At 51.3% G+C, this 27,456-nt stretch overlaps 10 protein-coding genes across 10 annotated transcripts; 7 read left to right on the top strand and 3 right to left on the bottom strand.

Annotated features, from left to right (window-relative positions):
• Nucleotides 1–223: 223 nt before the first annotated feature.
• Nucleotides 224–728, top strand: NCS57_01310900 (uncharacterized protein; the record flags this gene model as incomplete). The annotated part of the gene is made up of 2 exons (XM_053062758.1): nt 224–499; nt 549–728. The coding sequence occupies exons 1-2, from the start codon at nt 371–373 to the stop codon at nt 726–728; spliced, it is 309 nt and encodes a 102-aa protein (XP_052907653.1). The 5' UTR covers nt 224–370.
• A 287-nt stretch (nt 729–1,015) lies between these two features.
• NCS57_01310800 (uncharacterized protein) lies at nt 1,016–1,501 on the bottom strand (the record flags this gene model as incomplete). Its single annotated transcript, XM_053062757.1, has 1 exon — nt 1,016–1,501. The coding sequence occupies one exon, from the start codon at nt 1,499–1,501 to the stop codon at nt 1,016–1,018; it is 486 nt and encodes a 161-aa protein (XP_052907652.1).
• A 1,337-nt stretch (nt 1,502–2,838) lies between these two features.
• On the top strand, nt 2,839–4,595 carry NCS57_01310700 (uncharacterized protein; the record flags this gene model as incomplete). The annotated part of the gene is made up of 7 exons (XM_053062756.1): nt 2,839–3,171; nt 3,223–3,350; nt 3,399–3,437; nt 3,488–3,827; nt 3,880–3,966; nt 4,017–4,090; nt 4,142–4,595. 7 exons carry the CDS (start codon nt 2,839–2,841, stop codon nt 4,593–4,595), a joined length of 1,455 nt encoding a protein of 484 aa, XP_052907651.1.
• A 3,684-nt stretch (nt 4,596–8,279) lies between these two features.
• NCS57_01310600 (uncharacterized protein) lies at nt 8,280–9,758 on the bottom strand (the record flags this gene model as incomplete). The annotated part of the gene is made up of 1 exon (XM_053062755.1): nt 8,280–9,758. The coding sequence occupies one exon, from the start codon at nt 9,756–9,758 to the stop codon at nt 8,280–8,282; it is 1,479 nt and encodes a 492-aa protein (XP_052907650.1).
• A 1,346-nt stretch (nt 9,759–11,104) lies between these two features.
• On the top strand, nt 11,105–12,057 carry NCS57_01310500 (DLH domain-containing protein; the record flags this gene model as incomplete). Its single annotated transcript, XM_053062754.1, has 3 exons — nt 11,105–11,363; nt 11,413–11,485; nt 11,538–12,057. Exons 1-3 carry the CDS (start codon nt 11,126–11,128, stop codon nt 12,055–12,057), a joined length of 831 nt encoding a protein of 276 aa, XP_052907649.1. The 5' UTR covers nt 11,105–11,125.
• A 1,137-nt stretch (nt 12,058–13,194) lies between these two features.
• NCS57_01310400 (uncharacterized protein) lies at nt 13,195–13,911 on the top strand (the record flags this gene model as incomplete). Its single annotated transcript, XM_053062753.1, has 1 exon — nt 13,195–13,911. Exon 1 carries the CDS (start codon nt 13,267–13,269, stop codon nt 13,909–13,911), a length of 645 nt encoding a protein of 214 aa, XP_052907648.1. The 5' UTR covers nt 13,195–13,266.
• A 428-nt stretch (nt 13,912–14,339) lies between these two features.
• Nucleotides 14,340–15,025, top strand: NCS57_01310300 (C2H2-type domain-containing protein; the record flags this gene model as incomplete). Its single annotated transcript, XM_053062752.1, has 2 exons — nt 14,340–14,636; nt 14,693–15,025. The coding sequence occupies 2 exons, from the start codon at nt 14,340–14,342 to the stop codon at nt 15,023–15,025; spliced, it is 630 nt and encodes a 209-aa protein (XP_052907647.1).
• Nucleotides 15,026–15,351: 326 nt separating this feature from the next.
• Nucleotides 15,352–17,214, bottom strand: NCS57_01310200 (HET domain-containing protein; the record flags this gene model as incomplete). The annotated part of the gene is made up of 2 exons (XM_053062751.1): nt 15,352–16,484; nt 16,539–17,214. 2 exons carry the CDS (start codon nt 17,212–17,214, stop codon nt 15,352–15,354), a joined length of 1,809 nt encoding a protein of 602 aa, XP_052907646.1.
• Nucleotides 17,215–20,505: 3,291 nt separating this feature from the next.
• Nucleotides 20,506–22,439, top strand: NCS57_01310100 (MFS domain-containing protein; the record flags this gene model as incomplete). The annotated part of the gene is made up of 6 exons (XM_053062750.1): nt 20,506–20,550; nt 20,614–20,845; nt 20,907–21,590; nt 21,640–22,062; nt 22,118–22,254; nt 22,305–22,439. 6 exons carry the CDS (start codon nt 20,506–20,508, stop codon nt 22,437–22,439), a joined length of 1,656 nt encoding a protein of 551 aa, XP_052907645.1.
• Nucleotides 22,440–24,966: 2,527 nt separating this feature from the next.
• Nucleotides 24,967–27,262, top strand: NCS57_01310000 (Zn(2)-C6 fungal-type domain-containing protein; the record flags this gene model as incomplete). The annotated part of the gene is made up of 6 exons (XM_053062749.1): nt 24,967–25,279; nt 25,337–25,607; nt 25,721–25,937; nt 25,994–26,296; nt 26,363–27,067; nt 27,128–27,262. The coding sequence occupies 6 exons, from the start codon at nt 24,967–24,969 to the stop codon at nt 27,260–27,262; spliced, it is 1,944 nt and encodes a 647-aa protein (XP_052907644.1).
• Nucleotides 27,263–27,456: the final 194 nt, after the last annotated feature.

The raw sequence follows: 27,456 nt of genomic DNA, 5'->3' as shown, positions 1-27,456 counted from the left end.
CCAAAACGGCTTGGAACGGACTCTATTAATGGCGTTATGCTTACTTGGGTTTCTCGATCTTCCCAGGACCGGCGATGCGAGACAAGAATGCTGAGGAATGCCTCTCAAGACACGGGGCTTACGTGTGCAGCATTGCACTATAGCAACAGCGCGGCTCTACGCGTTCTCTTAGATCACGATTAAGTCATGACGTCTACTATTCCACCAATCCTCCCCAGTCTAGCAGAAGCCTTTGAGCAGCAAAAGATATAAACCCCGCCATCTACAGCCCCGAGTTTTGCGCTCTTTGCATCAACCAACTCCAACAACACTACCCAATTCCCATCTCAAGTATCAAAACTCTCGCACATACTACAAAACATCACCTGCCATGTCTGGAATGATGCCAATGGAGAACGAGCGCGGCCAGGGCATGTCCCATGCCACAGGCGATTCCAAGGTTCCCACAGCCGTGCAGCGAAAGGCACCCCAGAATCTTGAGGAGAAGCTTCCCGAGGCTGTAAGTTACTCGTCAGATGTGCCAAGTACAATGCACTGATACTTGCAAGATCCATCCTACTGGTTCCGAGCCTAGGCAGTCCACCAACAAGTCGCACGCCAAGGGAGGAGGTGAGGCTTCCATTGTTCCTCAGAAGCTGCAGGAGAAGCTGCCTGAGAGTGTGGAGAGGGCTGTGCCCAATGCCATCCATGACACTGGCGATACGGGTGGCCTGCACAGGAAGCAGTAGAAGACTAGAACGGCAGCCTTCTAGCATAGTGCAAAACTCTTTAATATGTAGAGATGCAACAATTTCAATTTCAATGCCTTGACTTATAATAATTGCACTTAGAAGAAGATAAAGCTCGAACAAACAGCTGTGAATTACAATTTTGTTGATAAGGTGCTGAAGAGTGGTATCGGCCGATCAATTTTTTGAGTGGTGGCGTTCTATGGTGCCGGTTTGTATGGAGGTGAGTTGATGGGAACATATAATGCGAAACAGCCCAGAAGGTTATCTGCATCGAGCCGAAGCCGTTACAGAACCAAGAAGATGCCTGTCGCCAAGATGACGGCTGCCGTGACAGCGTGGCTAACACTAGCCTTGGCTGCCTCAGTCTTGGCCTCCCCTTGGACCCCTTCATCCTTGGCGAATTGTCGAATAATCCAAGCATCACCCAGTCCAACAGTTGTGCCCAAAATGAGGCAAATTCCCAGACATTGTCTCACAGCATCCGACGCGGCCGGGTTGGTCTGACACACCGGAGACAGCTTCCAGAACGCAAAGATGCCGAGGTTGGCAAGGCCCACGCCGATGTTGCGGATGCCATAGGTGTATATAGCGGATCTTTGGAAGGCTTCGGCATGTGGTGAAGGGAGATTCTTATCGCTTGGTGAAGGGGCGCGCAGTCCAAACATGCGGATGGCGTTGGTGGGCGAAACGAAGCTGTAGATGCCCACCCCAACACCAGTTAGGCCCAGGAGGACAGGAAGAGCGGGTACCACAGTATTGAGGGTAGCCATGGTTAAAGTCTCTGAGTGTAGTGTGGAAGACTGAAGTGAGATCTCGGGTCAAGGGAGGTTGGTGTTTCGGTCGATGAAGTCATACACAGTTGAGATGGGCCGTCTTAGTCCCGCGGGCCCGGATTTTGTCAAACCCGGTGAGCTAATCGATAGTTGGTGTGATGTTGACTGCCTCATTGGCTGCCCTAGCCGGTCCTGGAGCGCCTCGTGATACTTTCAGCAAGGTTATTGAGCTTAATTGCATCTGAAAGACCATGCTATAACTCATCTTTATTATTAGCTTAAATGGCTAGCCTTTGGTCGATTTTGCTGAGTTAACATATAGAAGGGCATTCATGATAGCGAATTAGCATTTTGACATGGAACCAGATCTGGATCTTCCTTCAGGAAGATCGTGTTTCTGAACAAGCCACAGGTCAAAGCTCGAGTGGGCACAAAAAAAGAAGCAATACTCTACATAGAGCTTCATTGATAACCAGGTATGTTCGAAAAGACAGAGATTTGTTATCAACTCGGAGGTGCCGACATTGGTCGAAGTGCCTGTCCTAGCTCTCCATGGTTCACTTTTCGCCGCCAGTATTATCAGCGATTACCACTTCAAGTGGTTGGTCAGATATTGCATAAAGATAGGACACGATATCGACTTGAACTCACTGGCAGAAATATTGCGCGAGGAATCTGGGCTTGACTCGCACCCTTCTACTGCAATCTATCAAGTCAGGATATCCAGACGTCACCACCATGATGTTGGTTTGATCTCCTCTAGTATGGAACCGTTCGCCCTGGCCTCTTTTGAGTGAGCTACTGACAGTTAAAACCGCAAAGTACAAGAAGACAAGGATATAGGAACAGAGCAAGACAATGTGCCGATGTCGGAAAAGGACTCGGCCTGTTGTTCGTATCCGTTTTTCCGGCCGTTGTCTTTCTCAACCCCTCAGGATCAAGCTTAAACCTAAAGAGCAACTAACATAGGTAAAATGGCGATAGGTAATTCCACCAATGGTTACCTCACCTAGCTGAAAGCGAAGACGATCGTCGCATCCCATGCTAGACGAGTCAGCGGTTCCCCGCATCGACAACCTGGTGAACCACTTTTCCGGCCGGCTTGGCGACCCCATATTACGCCGTAGTATGGATCACAGAGGGCCATGGTGGTATGAGGATCGAGCTGCAGATGCAACTTGTCGCTGCAAGAATATCCCGAGGTCGGAAAGGAAATGCATCGAAGACCGAATATTTAAATAAGGATGGGGGTCAGTGAATGCATGAACCTCGCTCTCCTGCGTCTGGCAGCTGGTTCCATTCCCAGTCTCTCACGCGGCGTCCCTATTCCTATCATGCATTCCTTTCGGGCTCTTTATCTTGTGGGAGCATTGGCTCTGACTCTTGTCAATGCTGTGAGCCTCCCCGCAGGAGTCCCTCGCGACTTGTCAGAGTTCCGCGATAAACATCCCTACAAACCACCACACCATGGCCACCGCAAGATCATCACCATTCGCCCATCTAAGAACGATCATGACGATGCGTCGGAGAGGTTCAAGAGGGGTGTGTTGAAAGCTAATGGTGGTGGCACACTATATCTACCAAAGGGAAAGACGTTTGTCATTGGAAAGGCTTTAGACTTAACAGGGCTCAATGACATTCATATCCACCTGGACGGCGAGATTCGGGTAAGAATTCTCCTCTCGGTCAAGCATCGCATATACTGAACATAATAACAGTTTACGGACGACGTTGAGTACTGGCAGGAGAATGCCTGGTACCACCCCTTCCAGAAGTCGATCATGTTCTGGAAGTGGGGAGGTAAGAACATCAAGATCTATGGCGAGGGAGTTATTGAGGGCCAGGGGTGCGTCGAATTCTCATTTAAGGCGAATATAAACTAACAAGTACCCAGTCAGCGTTGGTGGAATGAATTCGAGGCTGGAACAGGCTCGTGAGTTGCTCTCATTGCCCTCATCCCAATCATAGCTTACTCTTGTCCAGCATTCTGAACCCCGACAACAAGTACTACCGGCCTATTCTCTTCTACGCTGAGAATACGACGAACTTGGAGATTTCTGGAATCCACCTCAAGGACTCTCCTTGCTGGAACAACTTCATCGTCAGCTCCAAGAACATCCGATACACTGACGTCGTGGCAACGGCTTTGTCCAACAACGGCAGCATCATCCCGAAGAACACGGATTTTATGAACACCATGAACACTTCAACGGTTCATATCGAACGAGCCTGGGTCAACATTGACGACGATTGTTTTTCGCCCAAGCCCAACAGCTCTGATCTCTATGTCAACACCATGTACTGCAACGGCACGCACGGCCAGGTAAGGCTCTAGTAGAATGCCCAGCAGTTCCTCCATCTAACTTGTGTTAAAGTCCATGGGCTCTCTTGGCCAGTACGAGGGCGAGGTTTCCAATGTTCATGACGTGCACATCGAGAACGTTTGGATGCTGAATGGCGATGTGAGTTGGTCCATCTATCCCTCGATCGGAGAAGCTAACCGGTGCAATAGTACTCCGGTGCCCGTATCAAGGTCTGGGCAGGTGAAAAGACTGGCACAGGATATGTCAACAACGTGACCTTCAAGTAGACTACCTACTCAATTTTGCCTGCAACCAATACTAATACCAGCCTTAGGAACTTCTGGGTTGCGCGAATGGACTATGGCATCTTCCTGGACTCGTGCTACTTCAACAAATCTGCCGAGGAATGCAACAAGTATCCCTCAGGTATGGATATTACAAACATCCACTTCGAGAACTTTACAGGTTACACCTCTGGAGTATACGGAAACGCTGTTGCTCGTCTATCATGCTCAGCCAGCGAATCCGCCGTCTGCTCCAACATCACCCTCAAGGATTTCAACGTGGAAACACCTTGTGGTGGAAAGCCTGTCATCATTTGCGATGGAATGCATGGTGATATCGGGGTCGATTGCGTTCCATACGAGAGTGACGAGGCGCAGGCCGCGTTGAAGGCGAAGTGCAAGACACCGATTGTTGGGATTGATACTGATCCTTGGGGAAGCGGAGTTATAGAGCAGAAGAAGGATGCATTTCATCCTATCTCGCGAGAGATTGGCGAGGATTAGGAAAACCCCCTGGGTTAAACATATTCTACTGAGGGTCTAGACTGTTGCTAGTGAGAAGATGGCAAGGCTATAGATAGGTAAATAGGAAGTATATTTAGCTCGCTATCTCTGAATCTGTCAACTACAACACAAATCGCCTAACGGACTACGAGTCCGAGGGGGGTTATATATCACTCGTTGTAGTATCAAAGTCTCGCGAAATACCTGTGGCATCCTGTTACATATTCCCGGTAGTGTCTTATGGTATGCCTACTCCTGAGATGCGAGATTAGTTTGACATGGGGTATTGCGACTAGGAACAAACCGTGAGATACCGCAGCTGTGCCATAGGAGAGGCAGCCAAGTTCCCTCCGACCAGATTCTGTTATTTCAATGGGAGTAACTGTGTTGATGGAAAGTTATAGAACCAAGCCGAGGACGCGTTGCCTAGAGGTACAAGACATCCACACAACGGTAGCTATATGACCCCTTCGCCCCCGGTTCTCATTATCGAGGATAGCTTCGGGCCACAGCCCTACACTTCATTATTCCGATTTTCACGCACTGCAGTTCTTGCAGCTCTACTTGTTCTTACAGAATGCCATGCGCTCTCTTTTAAACATACCCTCGTACCAAGATGAGCTCCAGAAAGTACCGCCTCATCGTTGCCTTCATCTCCGACAGTACTGAGGACTACATCACACACGCATACTCACGAGACGAATGTGCTGAGCTGGTTCGCGACGTTACTATTGACGGCATTGGGGCATTTGAGCAACTGATATCACGTCGTTTTTTGTCTCTGGCGTAAAAGCCCTTGTCGAGCATCTCGCAGCAAACGAGCACAAAGAATGGGATGCAGGCTTTAACTACAGTAAGGGACTACATGCTACATCCCGGGAGTCGCAAGTGGCTACGTTGCTCGAAGAGTACCAAATTCCCCCAACGTACTCGGATGCCACAACACTCGCCCTCTGTAGCGACAAGGAGAAGACCAGGGTTCTTGTGCAATATCTTGTTGCCATACTCTCTAAACTCAGCCATAATCACAGATGGTTTTGGATTGTTATCAGCTTCCGACGAGTCCGTACATCGTTGTGCCCAGGTTCGGCAACTCTTTCGACTACAGCGAAGTCGCCAAGCGACTCTCCTAACCCCCTTATCATGAAGCCTACCTCTTGCCCGTCATGAGGAAGAAGTTGGAGACGAAACTCAAGCACACCAAAATCCATTTCCATTTCTAGAGATGAACTCCTGCCTCTCCAAGCTGAGTTGATGCTAAGGTCGGACTGAGGTGCTTGAGCAGGCCCGTTTGCGGGCGTCCTGTGTCGGCATCGAGGTGGAAGTGTTTAGCCAGAGTATGTACAGCCTCAAACCCGGCTATCTCCTTCGTCTTGTCTCGGACGTTTTCGAGAAGTTTCGTGGTCCTGATGAGGGAAGACAAGGTCACTAGGAGTGAAGGTACCTCGGTAAATGCCTTTGTCCTCGAAACGGTTATTCCAAGAGTATATAACCTTCGGGCATCGGTAACTGTAAACCTCTGTCTGCTTCGGCATCCGAGGAGATTTTCTGAACGGCGCGGTTTGCAGAATCCAAGCCCCACTGCTCGCTTCCACTAAGACAACCGAATGGATCCCCTCCCCTTTTTCCATGTCACGAAGGCAGCTTTCAAAGTTCTTGAAGCGGTCCTCATGGGCTTCGCCAGCGTAGAGATCCACCTGGAGTGTGTAGACGCGATTTTCGATCCATTCTTTGTCCATGTATTCCACATCTCCACGATGACTCCCTGACGGGAAGACATTCTTCTGGTCAAGCTCATATGCGTTGATGGTTTCTATGAAGCTTTGTAGCAGCTGGGCCGTGTCTTGTGCGTCACAACATGTGGTTGGGATTCTGTCGTCTACCCTGACCCAAGCCTTGCCGCCGGAGAGTTCCTGATGACAAAGGATCAGGGCCGTCCGAATAGCGCACCGGCAGGGGGGGCAGTAGATGTGCAATGTCGACTGGGCTCGGAGTCCGGCGGTAATGGGATCGAGTAAGTCTGCAACCTTATCCTGTAACTCGTAACTGATGTTGGACACTTTGTCGAGTGTTTCCGCATATTTCCCAATGTCTGGATCTTTCTGGAGAGCTCGTTTGATTTTTGGCCCAAGACCCCATGTCTTTTTCGCATCTTCCACGTTGATAAATGCCGGACAGTCTGCATTGATTTCGAGGAACCTTGTAGCGCATGAAAGCCCCAGAGACGAAGATGGACAGTTTGGGAGGAAGGCGAACCACAGGCTCCACAAGCTCCTGTACTCGATCTCGAAACTGAGCTCCTTTGGCTTATTTTGGGGTGTCTTGGCGTTGTTGGTCGATGCTGTTGCAATTTGATGTGGTAATGGGTTGTCTTCAAGGCGTGACTCGCCGTCGTCCACCTGCTCAATCCAGCGCGAAATCGTACCTGGCCCACGAACAGATGCAGCCTCTGAAGCGATGATCAACCCGCTTGCAGCATTCGACCATGCAGGCCGAATGCTTGCGCTCGCAGTTTGGAACAGCTTCAGTCGTGCGAGGTCCTCGATGAGAGGCACTATATCGCGGAGAGCTGTCTGGTTGCGGAACTCGTCCGGTACGGGCAGGATCTTCTCGACTTGGCCCACGACTTCGCCAATCTTCTGGACAAGTCCTTCGAATTTTTCTTTGTCGTAAATCGCCCATTGTGTTTTGCGTAGTACTCCTAATGAAGGCTTTGCTGACTGCTCCCTGTCAGAGTTTGCTTTCTGGGACCTGAACCAGTTGAGGCGACGCAATCCCGCTGAGCTTGGAAAAGCCGTGTCCTGGCCAGTTGTTGCCGACTCGCCGCCGTCGTTTGATTCGACAACGCCATAGCGTTCACGAAGAGCATGAGTGTCTTTGAATAGAGCTTCCAAAAGGCGAAGGGCCGTCTCCAATCTGCTGAAAACTTCTTCCGGCATGGAGACCCGAGGCTGGATCTCGTCGAAAACACCATGCTTTTCTCCCCAGATAATCAAATCTTCGTGATGGCAGTCAAGCTGGAAAAGAAGAATTTGAACATCCAAGGATGCGGATTCCGCAGTCTTGAAGAGCTGAAAATACTGAAGACAGGAGTGAAACAATGGGATGACTGAGACCGCGAAGCTGATGGGTTCCATGTTTGACAGGTTAAAGGTCGAATTTGGCCTGGAATTGAAAGCACAATTGGACAATTTGCTGGCAGGATGGTTTTCAATGCAAATGTGACGTAGCCTCAGGGGTCACTCTCGGTTGCTTGGTTTCTGGTCAAGAATAGGATGGGAGGGGAAGCAGGATTTTATATGTCGCATGCCAGTGACATCTTTGCTGGCAGGGCGTCTCGAACAGGGCTGTGCAGCTGCGAGTGGTGGCGTAGTAAAATGCTTCAGCTGTCCATCAGACCGCCACTTAGGTGGCGTCGCGATAAAGCCTCATGAGAAGCCTTGGTATGCGTTGAAAGCCTTCCAGCTCGAACACGGAATAAAGCCCTCTTAACTTAGCAAAGAGTTGTCAGTCTTACAAAGTTACATCTCGAATAGGTTAGGATAGAATAAGGCAAAAGTCTTCTGTTCATATTAATTGGATATCCAGCTTGACCAAACCGGATAGCTCAGATTCATCCGAGCAGATAGGATGTGCTCCTCTGGGTCCCCGGCTGCTAACAGATAAATCGTGGTCAAGAAAGCTTCAGTCCTCCATAATTTCCTTGACCTCGTAGTTCTTGTTGGCATACACAAACCAGAGAGTCCCAGTGGCCATAGCAATGCCAGCAAGGACGGCAGAGGTGTAGTTCATCCCATCTGCCACAACAGGGAGGTAATAAGGAAAGCAGTAAAAGACCAATGCAACCAGCGCCCATGCAAGCATCACCACGTTTGCAAGAAGTCCAAGCCTGGGATACCAAAAGGGCCCATGCTGAAAGTTGGGTCGACCTTGTAGCAGCATCAGGACAACAGGGATGCTGTAGCTAATGTATTGGAGCAAAAGGCCTGTAGAGATGAGAGAATTAAAGGCGAGCTCTGAGCCCAGATACAGGCACCCAAATATGGCGGTTCCTGAAGCAGACCAGAGCAGAGACCACACGGGGGTATGGAACGGCGCCGGTGCAAGCTTGCTGAGGTGACGATGAAGAGGGAATCCTGCCTCGCGACTGATGGTCCAGGCAAGGCGTGATTGCCAAGTCTGAATCGACCAGACTGCACCGGCTGTGGTGATCAAAACTGGTACCCAAAGACCAACGGCTGCGGCTTTGCTGCCCGTGATGCGGTAGAAGAGAGCGACGGCCGAGTTATCGGCAGCTCCATCGATGCTGGTTACGTTGATAAGAACTGACGTGACGACGAGGAGACCGGAGGTAAAGCCAATAATAATCGTCCAAATGAGAGCTTTTGGAATATCCGTGCTCGGCGAAGGCATCTCTTCTGCAAGATGCGTGGCGACGTCGAGACATGAGAAGCTCCAGTTTGCACCGTTCATTCCAATGATGAAAGCAACTCCCTTTGGCCACCCCGAGACGTTGACTGAGGTAGTGAAAAAGTCTTTAGCAGAAGCGTGTTCGTCAGACATGGCGAAGAGAGTGATGAAGACGACTGCTATGGTGACGCAGCTAAACAAAAGCATGATCTTTGAGATCTTTGGGAGTGCATGCTCGAAGCTCGCGCAGCACACCGTGATAATGTTGAGGAGCTGAAACCCAACGAAGCCCATCCATCGCTTGTAGACAAAGTTGGGGTCGAGGAGCGAGATGATGGCGCAAGCACCAGTCGGCACAGAGAGGCACGCTGAGGCGCCTGTTGCAACGGCAGCGAGCCAACTGATGACTGCAGTGATGTAGGAAAGAAACCGCCGTGAATGCGGTGGCGCCAGTCGGTTCACCCAGATGTATTGGCCACCGGGATGAGGCATGGCGGAGGCAAGTTCGGCAAGAGTGGTGGCTGTAGCCAAGCCGACTAGAGCCATGACCAGGAAGCCCCAGAAGAACAGTGGCGAACCTCCCATGGGGAGAGTGCTACCGAGAACGAGCAGAAGGCCAACTGCGGTGTTTGTGGTTCCATAGCCGATGCCAAGGGCAGATAACGTCGTGAATGGCTTCACAGTCTGGACTGTGACCTCACCATATGTCACAGATGCACCCTCTGGCGCTTCACTGTCGGCTTTTTCGAGCATGATTAAAGATTGAGTAGCATTGAAGAGCAGTGAGAGAGTGAGAGAGTGATCATTTGTTAAAACGGGGGTGTTATCGCGTTGAATAGATACTCCGAGACACGGAGGTGGAGAAACATGGCCACGGGAGGGACGCAATGCGATCTTCTGACGATAAGCATAAATGTGTCACGAGTGGCTGGGGGTGATCTGCGGGGGCGTGAACAGCACAGAGATTAACCGAGGCAGTATCAAGTGAATCGGTTCTGTTTGGCGATACAGAGGCAGATGGTATTGGCTTCGGGTATATCCCCAATCTGGCAATTCTAGGAGGAGACAGGGGGCCAAGATAAGCCCCATGAAGTGTCTTGGGGCAACCCTGGTCCATTGGACGAGGCAATGGGTGGCTCTTCGACCTTGTTGACCAAGAGGCCAATGAATTGAAGCCTTTTCTCACTGACACATGTGGGGAACATTGCGAGTGAGTCCATGGTTGCTTCCAACGTACAATGCTGCTAACCACGGTTAACCACGGTCTCGACGTGTCCAAGTGCGCATCTTTATCTTCTTATAGGAACCTCTCCTCTGACGAGACTACTTGTAACTTCCAGTATCGCCTCTCAAAGAATTGATCAAATCTAGGTTTTCCCGCATATGAAGTTTTGGATAATCTTGATCCTTCCACATGGCTGGCGTCGTTCATCACTACTTCTTCATTTCCTTTGTCGTGTACTCAGGTTTCGGGATGTCGCGTAGGTGAATAGGATTCCGATTCAAGATCTAATCATCCGGTAGAACGCTCCTTTGCCTCCATTGCGCCTATGCATTGTGTCCTTACAAAAATAGATTTCAGCAGAGGGAGGCTGGCGACACAACCGCGCGGCAAGCAAACAAGAGTCCGGGGTCAGAAGCAAGCGCCGTTCAATACTAATCTACTTGCAATGCGCGGCTTTCAACTACTCACTGACGCATAGCACAAGATCCATAAGCATTGTAACCTCGCCTCGTCGCGTCAAAAGAGATGGACCGAGATACTGGGGACGTCAGCATTTGAAGGGTTTACGTGTGCGCTAAGACGTAAGTAGCGTACGACACAGCTATGCATATCCAACAACTACATCAAATATGACACTCGGCCTCGCGCCTTCGGCTTCATTTGCCGCGCATTTTCGTATGAGGCGCTGACGCCCTGAGCAACAGAGGGGGTCAGGCGTAAACAGCCAGCCTCCTCGCCGAGTCGGCACCGTGGATCGGACTTAGCCTATCTCCGCCACGAGTGACGCTCATGTTAACCCCAAGAAGCATTTCATGTTAATTAAAAAGAGTCCTAGTGCCCTAGAAGAATTGGAATTATTAGTAAAAATAAGCACAAAACTTTCTGCTCGGTTGAAATGTCCTGCCCCGATTGCTTCAAGGGAAGTGTCCACGATGGCGAGCCTCGAGGCAAGATAATCAAGCTTCACGATCTCGATACCTACGTCGTCGAGCCATCCGAGGGGAAGGAGGTCAAGGGGATAGTCGTCGTCATCCCAGATGCCTTTGGCTGGAAGTTTGTCAACTGTCGACTCCTAGCCGACAACTACGCCGACAAGAGCAACTACAAAGTCTACCTGCCAGACGTTATGATCGGTGAGTGCCATACCCATTTTTTTGGGGGTTCACTTGACTGACATGCCAGGGGATGCTGCTCCCGTGTCTGCCCTTGACAGAGTGCACATTGCCATGGCCCCTGGAAATTGGCTCAGGCGAGGGTGAGCACGCCTCTTACACGTCTTGTACTTGATGTCACTAACACTATCACAGGTATAACTTGCTCCTTGCCCTTTGGGCCGTGGTACCTTTCATGATACGTAACCGATTCGGCAAGACCTATCCCATCACCGAGAGCTTTTTTGAGAAGCTTCGAAAAGCAGAGGGTTCCACCCTTCCCGTCGGCGTAGCTGGTTTCTGCTGGGGTGGCAAGCTTGCCATTCTCTTATCTCACGGTGTTGAGGTAGACGGCAAGCCTATCATTGACGCAGCATTCACCGGCCATCCTAGCGGATTAAGCTTCCCTGGTGACTTTGAGAAGGTCACGGTGCCAGTTTCGGTCGCTGTGGGTGACAATGACAGTCAGTTCCCCGTGGAGACGGCGGGAAAGATGAAGGCCCTCGCCGAGTCAAAGCCTGAATCAGCGAGGGGTGAGATTAAGATCTACCCAGGAGCTGGACATGGCTTCTGCGTTCGTGCATCCATGGAGAAGGAGGGTCTTGCCGAGAAGGCATCAGAGGCAGAGGATCAGGCTATTACATGGTTCAATACCCATTTCAAGGTCGGCCCATAGTCTGGCAAACGACGACGGGAAGCTCTCATTTTCCCGACAAGTAGGTCATGGTCTAGGATTGCCCATTCACTAGCAATCATTCGAGTCTATTTTATCTCCCTCAGCGCGGAGAAAGAATTTCTACAATGTCAACCACAAACTATATCGCCAGTTGATACTTTCTCATCGGTAACACAGAAACCCAAGGATGTACATGGAGTAACTCTACCATGATGAGCTATTGAGATCAATTAGTTACAGCAAGGGGATAAAACAAGAAACTACGCTATATTGAAATGCTTCAGACAGTATCTAATATAAAGAAATCACCAGTCTTCTCTAGGAAGGGGATATCAACTGTTCTAGGCTCACCTGCTCCCCGAGTTGCGCTGAGAATCCCAGGATCTTACCCGGATCTCTAGGGTAGCCATTCTAGCACAAGAGGTGGGGCATTGGGAGCAAGTCGGCCAATTACGGGAACAAATGGTCGACCCCTGTCAAGTTGGGTCACGTTATCAGCTGAAGAGCAAAATCTCACTCTCTCATCATCTCATCTCACGACGCCAATTGATCTCAAATCGCCTTTCAAATCCCCTATAGTCATGCCTCAAACGCTCCCTCAACCAGTTTAAAGCAGTCTTAAAGCTATATGTGAAGCATCTTGGTGTCCTCATGTGGCGATGCCCTCACCCAGAGCCCCTCGCTCACCGCTGGAAACGTGGGCGACCAACGCGACACAAGGGCAATTGAATGCTTTCTCAGGCGCAGTCGGCGGCTTCGCGTCGGGAATATTTACTTGCCCTCTAGATGTCATCAAAATCCGACTACAGGCCCAGGGTAGCCTTGTCCCGGTCCGCTTCGCAAGTAGATCCCGCAAACATGAGCTTTACCGAGGTCTTACCCAGACGGCACGGGTCATATGGAGGGGAGAGGGGATGAGGGGCATGTACCGGGGGATGGGGCCTCTATTACTGGGATATCTGCCGACGTGGGCTATCTGGTTCACAGTGTACCAACATTCCAAAGTCACATTGCCCCGAGCTTATCGTGAGTTACACATACCTAGCCGCAGATAAATCAGGGCCATCGGAGTCTCAAATACAGGTGCTGATGTTCAAGCCAGCTTATCTTTCTTCAAGACCAAATTCCGTAAACATCCTCTCATCGATTGCAGCCGGCACTGCATCAACAATTGTCACCAACCCCATCTGGACAGTCAAGGTTCGCCTTATGTCGCAGGCCTACCGACCATGTAGAAGTCGACTGTTCCGCAAAAAACGTATATATCGGCCACACTGGCATTATCACTCGACGCTTGATGCCGCATACAAGATGTACACGACTGAGGGCGTGGGGGCCTTCTATTCCGGGCTCGGAGCTGCTTTACTGGGCCTCTCGCACGTGGCGGTCCAATTCCCTACCTATGAATACCTCAAGACAAAGTTCACGGGAAAGGGAATGGGTGCTTCGCGAGATGATGAAGCAGAGTGGGTGAGCATCCTTTCCGCCTCAGTCCTGTCCAAGATCGCAGCCAGTGGTGTCACATATCCCCATGAGGTCATTCGCACCAGACTGCAGACCCAAAGACGGCCAGTTCCCGGAGCTGAGTTTCTTGAAGGGCTTGGTGGCTTTACCAGGCTTCGGGGTGAAGGCCTCAGCGGCATGGTGCTGCAGGCCAAGTATCGGGGCATCGTCGATACGTTTCACACGATACTCCGTGAAGAGGGTTGGAGGGCGCTTTATAATGGTATGGGGGTTAATATGGCGCGGAGTGTTCCTGCGGCCACGGTCACGATGATGAGTTACGAATATGTCATGAGCTCACTGCTACGAATAAAGGACGACGCGAATGATGGGTTGGATGAGGCGTTGTAGAGCCCATGTAAGCATAGACGATGTATTATAGGTATGTAATGTTATGTACATGTGAATAAGGGTCAAGTGAGTCAGATGCTCAAGGGCATGCAAATGGTCATGAGAGAACCGGGTTGCACTGGCAATATGTTGTTTAATGAGCTCTTCGTAACAAATTTGTACCAAGACAACGTAGATGCCACGGGAGTGTGGTGGATATTGAGTGAATATAAGATAGAAAGTACTTCAAAGAGGGGCTAACTTAGGTTGATCAAAAGGTATCCAATAACCGTCAGGCTCGTCGCATAATCAGCCACCAACAGCGTTGGTTACGAACGTCCGCCACCTGTTCAGGTGATCAAACCCCGCGAACCCTTCAGCCATCCATTTTATTAAAGCCTTCCCCTCAACCCCTTCAGACGCAGCTGCAGCGTTGAACAACAAACGAGATGGGATCATACCAGTTCTACGAGTGTGTCCGATGTGACAGAGATTTTCGTTCTCAGGCCGCCAAAGAACAGCATATGCGAGATTCTTCCCGACACAATATCTGTCACCTATGCGGTGTCCGAGACTATGAAGACGCGGATGACCTCGATGACCACCTCGAAGATGATCACCACTTTTGCATAAGATGCGACCAAATCTTTGACAGCGATTGGCTTCTCGAGCAACACAACGTAGACGAACATAACCTCTGCGTCACATGTGGGCAGCGCTTCACTTCACCGTCCAACCTCAACAATGTTTGTCGCGGAGTCGTTGATGGCAAGGCTGGAGCAGTAACTCACATGGACAATAGCACAAGATCATCCACGCGGCCAAGGACATCAAGTGCTTGGGATGCAATCGCCAATTTGCAACCAACTCGGCCATGGTGTTGCACCTCGAAGCTGGAACATGCCCATCTGAAGTCGACTGCCAGGTCGTCGATGACCTCGCATGCCACTGTCACCAGTACCGGAACTATCGCTGTGATGATCCAAAGTACGATTACGAATGTCCTAGTTGCGAGACCCCCTTTCGATATATGAGTGGGCTTTTGCAACACATCGAAAATGGTCCTTGTGACGAGGATTTGGGTTGGCATAGGCCTTTGGCGATTTTTCTTCGATATATCCGAACACGTATTTAATGGGACTGCCGTGGTGACTGTATGCCCACGGGTGCTAGTATCAAGATGATATTATTGCCGGGGGACGGATATAGCAGGCCTAGACACCAGGGCCAATGGGCAGACCTGGGCACCATGACTCTCCTTTGCCCAAGACGGCACAACAAGTTGCTTTGACAAGATACGAGGACTCAAGATCATTGTGTTCCCCCTAGCGTCTTCGAGGTCTGTCCATGCTAGCAGATGCAAGCATGTTATCGAGTTCGTCATCGTCAGCGTCGTCCGAATCGTTCTTGTTTGGCGAAATAGAGCGGGATACGGATCGCGTATCATCAAGGTGTCGTTCATCAAATGAGAGTAAAGGTCTCACATGGAGCAGCAGTGTTCTCGTCACCATGAATCCAAGCTTCTCCGTGACTGATGCCTGCAACGTAAGAGACCCCCATGAAGTGAGCCTTGCCTTTCTGGTTATTGGAAGGCCTCAGTACAGCCGGCAGGGAGCAGCCAGCAAGGAGGACAATCTGATCCCCATGCTGAAGATCGAATCTTGACACTCCGAGGTGTCCCGACGATGTTAGGAACAGAACACAACCGCCCAGGAAGGGATCGAAGCGGAATACCCCGTCGATGAACTCTTGAAGTCCAGACTCAGCAGAGGTGTATGCCCAGGGGACCTCACCCTTATGCACCGCTCTCCCAATCTCCCTGATCCACCCAAAGAACCAATCCTCTAGCTCGCCAACACGCTTCGGCTTCATCGGGCCGGGGGCCGAGAGTGTCTCAATTTGCGAGATGCCACAGCCTCGGAGCATAAGCTCTTTCGGTCCGGAGTACTCCAGCAAATGAAGATCAACTTTACTGTCCCCCGTCGCCCTAGCACCGAGTTGGCTGGCAGCCCATCGCATCAGAGGGAACTTGGAGGGTATTTGAAGGTCCATGACCCATGAGGGCATTGTACTTCGATACCGAAGGGGCGGCAGGCTTTCGAGGTACTTGAGTGAGCCTGACATGTTGATCGTATACCTTGCAAACTCCTCGTAGACACGGGACGGGGAGAGGGAATAGTTGACGGGAAGCGGAGCTTTTCGAGGTTCAAGCTTCTGTATCAGTGGCAAGAAAGCGTACACCTTGTCTCGCGGGTCTCTTGATCGATGGGTGCGGGCGCATTCGACGAATCCGGAGAAAATGTCAAAGGGTGCCGATGATATGCTTTGCCCCTGCCGAGCTGCTGTAGCATTCTTGAATGCGATCCAAGTTGCGATGCGTAACGAAGCTGGCATAGAAGTCTCTTTGACAGATCGGATGGCTGTCAAGCTCCACATCCAGTAAGAGGAAAACGCAGTCCATGAGCAGTAATCATGTCCAGCGACGAGAACGGACTGCTTTGCGAGCAAGTGTTCCTGGATGGTCCACATGCGAGAGAACCATTCGTTGCGACTGATGACGCTCATGACTTGAGCATCAGACCGGCTTCCAATGTCTTCTCTTCACGTTAGCCAAGACTGATTCAAGGCGATGAGTAATTGCCACCTACAGCAGTGGTGCCACAGCCAGTTGGAGACGGAGTAAAGAAGATTCCATTTTCTAACTTGGTCTCCAACTCTGGGACCGAATGATCGAAGGGCATATAGAGGTGATGAGGTGAATGGGTATAGAAAAGTCGCTTTCTGAAACACAGAGGCAATCTCCTTGCTACCAGGGCCAAGCCAGATGAGGACTCGTGATGCGGACTCATAGATGTCACCCATCAAGGGGACCTGCCTGCTCTTCTCAGCATTTGAGCTCTGGTTGATGCAGAGAGCATCTATCCAGAGCGTCCGTGGCTTCTTCTTCAACCTGAGATGGCGCAACGCCGATTCGCAGTTGGGGGTGACGCGTATGACCTTGCCATCGCAGTACACGCGTCGATCACCTGTGATTGGTCCCCAGACATAAGATAAGGCCTCGTAACGAACCCGACCAAGGCTGCTAAGCGAGACTCGCTTCAGGGTCAATCGGAGGGGCTCATTGAAGGCTTCAGCTGGCTCGAGAATAGCCACACGGGTGTCTCTTGGGTTCAGCAACGGTCGATACTCGTACGTCGGGATGCGAGACCGTTTGATGCCATAGTCAGGTTGGCTCTGCGCCAGAGACGAGTAGAAACGGGTATACGGGCGATTGGAAGCGGTTATGTCGAGTTTGATTCTCCTCAGCCACAGGGACAGCTGCATGCTTCCCTTTGATGCGTCTGGCTTCAGTGGAGCATCTGCTGACTGAGGCTTTTCAGAGGATCACGGGATGATGCATATAGACACATTATGCACCGAGCGGGGCTACTGATAAGATTAGAAACCGTTCTGCAATTGGCTGGTTGTTGTTTCCCCTCTCCACCCACGTGTTCCTTTGCCCTTCTTTGGCATCTCCATGACAGAGCGCGTGATTTGATCAGCTCGTCCATTGAGGGCATCTTCATTGATGATACTCCTGTTATATGTGATGTGTGAGAGTAAAATTCATGATCTTGACCCTGTTTGCCCCCATCATATCGGTGTAATCCCCAGAGCTCATCCCTCGATTTGTCAGGCGAGTGCACAAAAAGAACACAGTTTCGTCTGGTTCGACTGTCTCTGTGACCCCTTAATTTCTACGCCTAACTCCCTGCAGATCTTTCATGGTTTTGGTGCTCGCTCAAAGCCGAGAGAAGCAACTTTGGCCGTCTTATTTCGCCCAACATCCAGAAATCGTTCCTCTACAGACTCCCCTACGATTGTGTGCGCCTTCCAGATAAACTCAGCACAGGCAACATTACGTGTGTGTTCACCAGAAACACTAGAGCCTTTATATGATGCCCATTACAGTGATATGATTCGTAAATCTTGGCGAGGAGCTTTCAGTTCATGTAAAGCGGAAGTGGTAAGTACCCTATAGGGGATGGTTCTTTGAGCGCTCCAGCTCGGCATGGCCAGGCTAATAACTGGAATGGTGAACTGACTGGTGATGATCTTATTATAGATTGACTTTAGCTCTCTACGAAGGTGATTTCATGCACAGGTGTAGGATGTTGGTGGAATTTGGAATTTTCTGATGTTCGCTGGTGTAGAAACATCGCCACTCCTCCTGATTACCATCCACAACTACGGCTTGGCTTTGCCTCTTATTTGCCACTCAGACATTCATAGTAATCAATTATTCATCAATTGCAAACAACTCAAATTCTGTTCATCAGGCAATCATGTCACAAATCACTGGTGCAATCATATTCATCCATACCACTGTCTCCTGAGACGTTCTGGCATGCCGTCGTGACTCCAACGTGAGTCTCGTCTACAGCGGAATGGCTAGTCACTCAGCAGTGTTGTTTGGTACCCACCCTGCCTAATGACAGCATTCCATAAAGGCAAGAAAGGGTGAGTAAGTGGATCGGACTGATCACTCCCCCGGCAACAGCAGAGTTATGGAGCCTCTCGGTCAGTCGACGACCGGAGTCTGGAGAAGACAAGCATCGCATGATTTTGTCACGAGTAAAATTTACGAAAAAACTCTTCTCGCCTGGACCTGTGCCCGTCTGGAGACTCGGGCCTCGCCGTGGAGGACAGAAGAGGCGAAATCAGAGGCGGGATATTGAACTAGCGTGACAAGTTACCGATGCTGTGGAATCATAACACGGAAGTATGCCCCATTGAGCATGGAACCTCGATCCCGACGACAGGAGGAGAAAGGTCTGTGGCTGATCTTATCACGGTAACGCCGCCGACAAGAGCTGGGGTAGCGAATCCAAGACGGCAACATGTCAGCCCCAACCCACCACCAGCAGCGGCTCTCGATTCTAAATCTGGCATCAGTGGGTCAAGTCACCAAGCATACGGGGATCGCGCCCCGTCAAAGGCCAACTGACAGCTCGGCACTGTTTCTGAGGCCTTTTGGCGTCGGCTTCACGGCATCTTTCCAAATAGATGTGCCATCTGGGTGCTCGCTAATGGCGGCGTATACGGCGTCGACGGCACCAACAGCTCAGTCTTCAGCCCAACATGCAGAGGAATCTCAAATCAAAAGTGTGCATCCAATGTTTCCCCAACTAGACGTTCAAAGTGTCTCGGCAACAGGTGGCCAGGATTCCGGGAAATACCTGCATGGCGCGTGCTCAATAAAGCTCGTGGGCCAGGCCAAGGCTAGACTCCGCTCTCTGGAGAATGTTTGTCCCGGGGGCGCCTGGAGTCTCCTGGTCGACGCCAGCCCATGATTCCCGTCTTGCCGAAAGGCCCCGTTCTTTTTAATCTGCATGCGGCCTAGAAATCGGGGGAACGGCCCGTTGGGGTCGTCGGTCATTCGTGGAGGAATAAGCTCATAATGCGGGGAGTGAGTGGCTTGACAAGGGGGATCATGGCTGGCGAGAAACACGCGACGCGAGCCACTGTTTGGTGTTGATGTTTTGGCTTCAGAGAGAGTGATCCAGGGGCTTTCTCAGATAATGCATTTGATCTTCTGGTATAGCAAGGCCATGCCTATGCCGTGTTTCTCTTGGCCTTTGTCTAAGCCTCAACACTGTCGTGAACTAAGGCCTTCTGCTTCTTTTCCTCATCCGGCCGAGACACCGTTTGAGGAACCACGCGGAACTTTTGTCCTCGCACTGGGTGAGCAGGGGTTCGCGTCCAATGACTGGTGACGGCAATGCGGCCCGGCCAAGCTTTATCCAAATTCAGGTGGTTCGTCCCTCTGTTCCCCATGCTGCAAGACCACGGGAGCTGCAGCCTGAGGCATGGAGAGGTCGAGGGCTCGCGCGCCTACTGTTGGGGGCTTCCTCTAGCAAATGGTTCGAGGAATCTCGGCTGTCCGTTTAGTCGGCCGACGAAGCCTCCCACACGGTCCCGAGGACACAAGCTGACGGGCCACGAAGCCGATAAGCGCGTCCGCCCGACATGATCTGCCTTTGGAGCTTGCCCGCTCGTCAGCTACTGGTCCTGCCACTGGACGGAGTTGCATCCAATCACTTGACCCCTGAGTCGGCCCTACCTCACCTGGGGGGCGCCATCGCCGTCAGCCGCGAGATTCCTTGCCCAGCGGGAACCGAATTGTCGATTCCCATTTTCTGTAGCGTAGTGGCAGACGCGAGATGGCTCCCTTCCTACCACCCTCACCCTGGGTCCAGCCAGTCTAGACCGGGGGACAGGGAAGGGCCCGCATGGGCTCTTCAAAGACCAGCGCTCTTCGGAACCCCGTCCGTCGATCCGTGGCACCCCCGTGTTTGGAAGCGGCCTGGTGTTCCCAAAAAGCAATCAGCCCTTTGAGATCTTGGTGGTGAACCGGATCTGCAGACCGCGTTCCACACTGCGACAAGACACGAGGCCAGAAGACAACCCTCTGATGCAGACAAACCACCGCCTCGCGACAATTATATATATTCCTCTTCCGTCTGTCAATTGAGGAACTCGTCAGGATCAGAACATTCTCACCCATTGAACCCAAACCTTCAAGCCCAGACTTTCCCCACAAGGTTCATCGCTTCAAAGCGCAACACCTCAACCATGGGGTCCTCCATCCACAGCGAAAAGCACGACGAGAAGTACGACGTGGGTCTCCCTCGTCCCCTAGAAACAAGCGTTGGATAGCCTAGCTGACACGTGAAACTCCAGGCTCAGCATGTCGTCGCAGCCAAGAAGACGGCCATTGGTGATGAGGCCTTCCAGCAGGCCATGCTCAAGGAGCCGCCTCCCAGATTTCCCGCCGCCATCCTTCTGATCGCCAGTGCCGTCGCCTTCTGCTGCTCTACCGCCAACGGTTTCGATGGCTCCCTCCTTGGAACTCTCCTCTCCAACAAGAAGTTCAAGGCCTTCTTTGACGTGGGCACTGCTGGTATCGAAACCGGTACGTTGTTGATTGTAGCGCTATATCTTGCCTGGCAGACAGGGAACTAACACGTCTTTAGGTATCGTCACCTCCATGTACCAGATTGGTTCCGTCGTAGCTATCCCCTTTGTTGGTCCCGCCATCGATACCTGGGGCCGACGAGCCGGCATGACAATCGGTGCCTCGATCATCATCATCGGTGTCATTATCCAGCTCGCCTGCTACGTCACCGCCAGCGTCGACCAGTTCATGGCTGGCCGTTTCTTCCTTGGTTTCGGTGTTGCTATCGCCGCCGCCGCCGGTCCCGTCTACGTCGTCGAAGTCTCTCACCCTGCCCATCGTGGTGTCGTCACCGGTCTCTACAACGTCATGTGGCCCGTCGGAGCCCTCGTTGCTAGCGGTTCTGCTCGAGGCAGTCTTCACCATGCGGGTAGAACTTCCTGGATGGTTCCCCTCGGTCTCCAGCTGATGTTCCCCACCATCATCGCCTTCGGCGCCCTCTGGCTCCCCGAGTCACCTCGATGGCTGTACACTCACAACAAGAAGGAACAGGCTACTAAGAACCTGGTCAGGCTCCACGGCCAAGGCAACCCCGAGAGTGAATGGGTCAAGCTCCAGCTTAATGAGTATGAGGAGCATCTGGAGATGGACGGCACTGACAAGAGGTGGTGGGACTACCGCGCCCTGTTCAAGGACAGAGCCTCGATGTACCGACTCACCTGCAACTGTCTCGTGTCTCTCTTCGGACAGTGGGCTGGCAACAGTGAGTGCAACCTGTAGCCTGGAGACTTAGCAAAACTAACTCGTGACAGACATCGTCTCCTACTATCTCGCCGCTTTCCTCGAGACCGCAGGCATCCGCGACGAGGCACAGCAGATGGACGTTGCCATGGGCATCAACGCTGTCCAGATCGCCTTTGCCATGCTTGGCGCCACTCTCACTGATATCGTCGGTCGTCGTCCCATGCTGATTGTTGTCAACATCGTTTGCGGTCTCTGCTGGATCGGCGTCACTGTCCCAGCTTCTATCGGAAACATCACTGATGTCGACGACAAGGCGCAGGCTGACAAGGTTGCCCCCTCAGTCTCCAGGGCTGTCCTTGCTTGGGTCTACATCTTCCAGATCTGCTACTCAGTTGGCTGGACTCCTCTCCAGGCTCTGTACCCCGTCGAGGTCCTCAGCTACGAGATCCGAGCCAAGGGCATGGCCTTCAGCTCCCTCTTCACCTCTGCTGGTATGAACCCCCCTGTATACCTTCAAGATGACATACTGACACTCGGACTCAATAGCTATGCTTGTCATGCAGTTTGGTATTCCCGTCGCTCTCAAGAACATTGCCTGGAAGACCTACATCGTCTTCTGCGTCTGGTGCTTCATCCAGTCCGGCATCCTCTACTTCCTCGTCCCCGAGACTAAGAACCGAACTGTAAGCCCCCTTCTTCTACAGCCTGAGAACCTCGCTTACAGCCCTCATAGCTCGAGGAACTGGACCACATCTTCGCGTCCGACAGCCCAGTCAAGACGTCCAAGCAGAAGAAGACGTACGAGGTCGACGAAAACGCCAACGTCATCAACGTCGACGACACCGTTGCCGATCCCAGCCACGTCTAATTCAAGGCGCTCCCCTCGACCGGACAAGACTCTGCAACCGCTACCGCACAACCAAAACCGCCTTCTCCTTCTTTTTGACGTCAAGGGTTTCAGATTGGAATAATCGCGCAGGATACTAGCAAGATACACTAAGCATGAGCTCTGAGATTATTTGGTTTTAATTTATTCGTTGGCTATTATGGCTATACCTTGTTGGTTTATGTCCTCCCGCTGTGTGAGCGTTCTTGTCTTCCCACTACGTCTTCTCAGAGATCTTGTATATATTCAGCGATTATAATACTTGAATCACAAGAAGGAATCTTTCTTTTCTGAACTCAGTCGGCATTGAGCTTGATCCTGATTGACCTCGGTTCAGAGACGCGTCTATCATTGCGTTCGAGTTCCAACAGCTGAAACAACAGATCCTGACCATAGGTAAGATTGATGACCTTGCATATATTTGAACAAAACAAGCAAAAACCGTCGCGAAATTGCACTCGAATTATTTGCCACCTCAACGCTGTCGTGCAAAACCACACAAGTCACCCGTGCCTTGATCTTTTGCTACTGCTTCGGGTGGTGTGATCTGACAATTGCTGTGCCGCAGTCGCCAGGGAGACGCAATTTCTGAACCGGGGTGTCCAATCACACGTTCTTCTTGATTGGGCTGGATTTGAACCGTGTAAAGTGTAGACTGACGGTAGGGGTAGGCGAGATGGTCAGGGAGGCCAATGTGGCGGGCCCCTTTAATCTGAGGAAGCCATCTGAAACATGGCTGTAGGGGCTATCCATGCTTTCTGGATGGCATTGAGTTTCGATGACACTTGTTCTGAAGATCTCCAAATTGGATGTCTTTCGATGGTGGGATAGAAATGATATGGATTCCTCTACTGACGCCCAACTCCAAGACGGTGCCCGGTATCCATCTTCAGGTAGACGGCCCCCCGGCCCACCTGATTCGCTCGTTGTTGTTATTCACCAAAGACCCCGTGTAATATCTTGTCGCCATTCCAGCCATATAATTGTTGTGTGGAATATTCCCGTGAAACCTCTTGGCCATACCAGACAATGCCGGCGGTTGATCAGAGTCTTTCGTCAGCCACCCCTTAGAGTACGGGTGAACGATTTCGTTGTGCCATAGGTGATGAAGATCAAACGAGGGACGTAGACCACGGCACATTAACCTCGAAAGCGTTGGCATGTCTGACTTTTCAAAACAGGGAGCTCAAGGCCGGGATAGGGGGGTCCGTTGAATAGAGAATCAGCCTTCAAGCCCAATTCACATTGGCAGATAGATCTCCCTTTGCAGTACCAAGTCAGAGCAGACGAGTAAGAAAGGAACCTCTTCGACAGTGGACGGTCCTGAAACGCCCATGCTCGACGAACAAGAGGATCCACGTGTCGGATCTGTCGAATGTCGTGGACAGGGCGCCCTAAGATCTCAATGGTTCTGAGTGTCGTTGGAGGTCTTTTCATTCTAATGCGTATACGCTCGATTTTTTGTGGTTGTAAAGCTAGGCTTCGAGGACTTGTGCCTTGTTGTAGAAAGCAAGCTCTCGCACTACTTAGTTGCCTTGAATTCAACGAGGTATTCCTATGTCTTGTTATATCCGTGCAGACCCCCGTTTCTCTTTTCCTCTTCGTCATCCTCTATGTTCATGTACCATTGACACACGTTATGGGTATTTCGAATCAGACCCCGGTTATCAGGATCATTTGACCGTTCCCATCCTCTATAACGAGAAGCTAAAAACAATGGCGAACAATGAAAACAGTGAGATCATTCGGATGCTTTATACTGAGGTTGGTGGTCCTTTTCCCTGATGGTTATCTTCTCGTTGGCTAAGAATTGGCCCAGTTTGACCGTCTATTGGACGAGGAACATGGCAATGTGCAACTCTACCCGGCTCTTTTTCAGGAACAAGCCAAACGAGGCAAATCACTGGATCTATAACGATATTAACAATAGAGTCTACAAATCCAGATTTGCGACCAAACAGGATGCATACGGGCCGAGTATAATTGCGCTATTTGATACTCTGGAGTCTGGACAGAGCCGAAGCCCATCTCCAGGACCCAAAGGGTGCTTGAGAGGAACTTGATCAGCTAAAACACTTTCTCGGGAAATTCGTGTGAAGGGTGGCAAAATGATTTACTAAGATTTGAAATACCTGCGACCTGTATGCATAAGGTACTACTTCGTATGCAGATTAGTCTTCAATTGCCGAGACGGAAAATGAACCCTTCTAGGCCATGCAAGCGGACCCAGACACCACCAACTTTAGCTGAGTAATACGCGCGCGGGTGAATATCAACATTTTGCCCCTTCGTTACCCCATGACTTCAGCTTCTTCTGATGAGTAATGCCTAGCACAGCTCGAGTAGCCCTTAACGACATTGGACCCCTCATTGCTTTCATGAGAGAAAACCATACACTGTCCCGAGTCTTCAATTTCAACCTGCCGTCTGGCTCGCGCTCGGCTCGTTTTACGCTACCTATACTCACGCCGTGTTTACCGCAGCTTGACCGACTCGCCGAGCAGCCGAGATGGCGCACGAGATTCCGTTCAGGGCCGGTTCTTCATCAAACAGCAATGAATATATGCCGTCAATCGGAACGAGCAGCCAAGCCTCAACGTGGGAAGGGGAACGAGAAGGCGAGCAGGCCAGCGGACACACCAGCACAGGCACCACCACGCTCTCCTGCTTTCAGTGTCGGGCTCGTAAGGTGAAATGCGATCGGTTGAAGCCCGCCTGCGGCCGATGCGTTCGACTTGGAGATGAATGCGTGTTCCCAAACTCGCGACAGAAGCGACTGACTAAGAAGAAGAATTCTCATGCCACATTGGAGACCCGATTAGGTGGGTGATGGTGATGCTGTTGCCAATAAGCTGCGTCAACTGATCGTTTTCTTAAAGCTCGACTAGAGGACATATTTAAACAAAGTGGCCGAGCAGACGCACTACTAGATGATCCCGTCTCCCTTGGTGAGGAAGCTGGACTTGATCTGGACTGGAACCATGATGCAACAGACATCGGCCAGTCGACTTTCTACGGGCCCGGGTCTGATGGTGCCCCCTTCTTCCAAACGACTGCCATGCCGCCTCAGGAGGTTCCACCTACGGTAAACGAACTGATTGGACTTGGTCAGTTTGAGCAGCTTCCGCCCAGCCATTTGACTGAACGACTGTGAGCTACTGCCTCCACCCTCTTGGTCACCTTATTGCCGCCTTTCTCCTACGTTTCTTGATCCGTGGGAATGTGTGCACGTGTGCCCGACTGAGCTAACTGAGATATCATAGAGTTGGTTTGTACTTTGATGAATTAAACCAAGACGCTCCAATGTTGCACCGCACACGCTACACGGCATCTCTACATCGCCCTGCCCATATGCGTCCGCCCATGTCCTTGCAGTACGCCGTCTTGGCTCTAGCCGCAACAACACGTCAGGAGTTCGCACACCTCGCAATGCCGTTTTATGAACGGTCTAGGCGGTATGCCGAGGCAGATGAGATGAAGGTGAGTACATGAACTAAAATGCACGAGGAAACAGTAATTCTGACCCCTTCGGCTAGGGCCAAGGAGAGTACTTTACCACCATAGCCCATACACAATGTTGGTGCTTGCTAGGGACCTATGAGTCCCGAAATCTCCTCTTCTCTCGCGCGTCTGTCAGTCTGTCCAAGTGTGTCCGGATTGCCCAGATGCTCGGGTTGCACCGTCTCGATAGTCCACAGCAGCCAACGGATCCTCCGCTTCCTCCACCGAGAGACTATTTTGAGGTTGAGGAACGAAGGAGAACCTGGTGGGTCATCTTCTGCTCTGATCGCTTCGTGGGTGGAATCACAGGCTGGCCCGCCCTAGTCAATGAGAAGGATGTGAGTCGAGCAATAGGTTGCGGAGGCTTGAGAAGCCCAAAGGGCTGACGTATCAACCGGATGCAGATTGAGACTCGATTACCTGCGTCCGACGAGGCCTTCGAGATGGGCACCAATGAAGCAACGCCCTGGCTCATAGACGCCCTTCAAGGGATTATGGTCTATTCTCCCTTCGCTGGTAAGGTGCTCACCGCCTATACGTTCTACAGAACTCTAGAGCACACATTCCGGTCCTTCCCAAATGACAACATCGAGGACATTTTGAACGGTCCATACTGGGCTCGACAGCGAAGCATTGACGCCGACCTATCCAACATGATTCTGTACCTCCCAGAGAGCCTGCGCCTCCCGCAGTGCGGGTGGAACCGGAACGCCATCGTCGTCAATGTTGGTATTCACACCTCAGTCATTTGCATACACCGAGCGGCGCTGGCAAAGATAAGAGAGCTCGGCCTCCCAGCAGACTTGTTTGCAAGCAGCAGGCTTCGACTTTTACCCTCGGCAGAGCAAATACTGAACGCTCTCAAGTCGACTGGCGACGTTAAGGGCGCCATGACTGATCATTTCTTGGTGTTTTCTGCATATCTTGCATCATTGATCTTTCTAGAAGACTACATGGAAACCCAATATTTGCAGAGCGAGCAGCATCTCCAATATCTTCTTGGTGCAATGGCTCACGCTGGCGAGAAGGACCCGTTCTCACGCTCGTTAGCGATTCAGCTTGCTTTAGGGATGAGGCAGGTCGGCATGGACTCGAGCACTCTAGACAGAGTAAGAGCGCAAACGCAAAGGCAGTTTCTCATTTCGAAGTTGCTAATAACTAGAAACCAGGTACAACAACTTCCGCCAACATCGGTATTAATACCCATTCTCGCCAAACGAGACAAGGCTTCATCACACATCACTTTCTGTTCAATTCTGCCTACCAAGATATATGACTACTCGAACTCACCAAGCCTGGAATAGTATTGAGAACATGATAATGAGCGCCTACTCTGGCCTGGGTGGCGAGAGTATGCCGGCCGTTGGAACACGGCGTTGCACCGGGTCATCTTCGCCTTGATATCCTTGAGCACCAAGACGAAGTTCTCTGAGGGGTTACAAAGGCCTAGTCTATTGTATAGATGCGTCCGCTGATTAGATGCGTAGAGGGGTTTTTG

Source organism: Fusarium keratoplasticum, chromosome 11 (genome assembly GCF_025433545.1).
Source record: "Fusarium keratoplasticum isolate Fu6.1 chromosome 11, whole genome shotgun sequence".
Lineage (NCBI taxonomy): Eukaryota > Fungi > Ascomycota > Sordariomycetes > Hypocreales > Nectriaceae > Fusarium > Fusarium keratoplasticum.
Note: the sequence above shows the minus strand (reverse complement) of the source record. Positions and strands in the feature narration are given on the sequence as shown.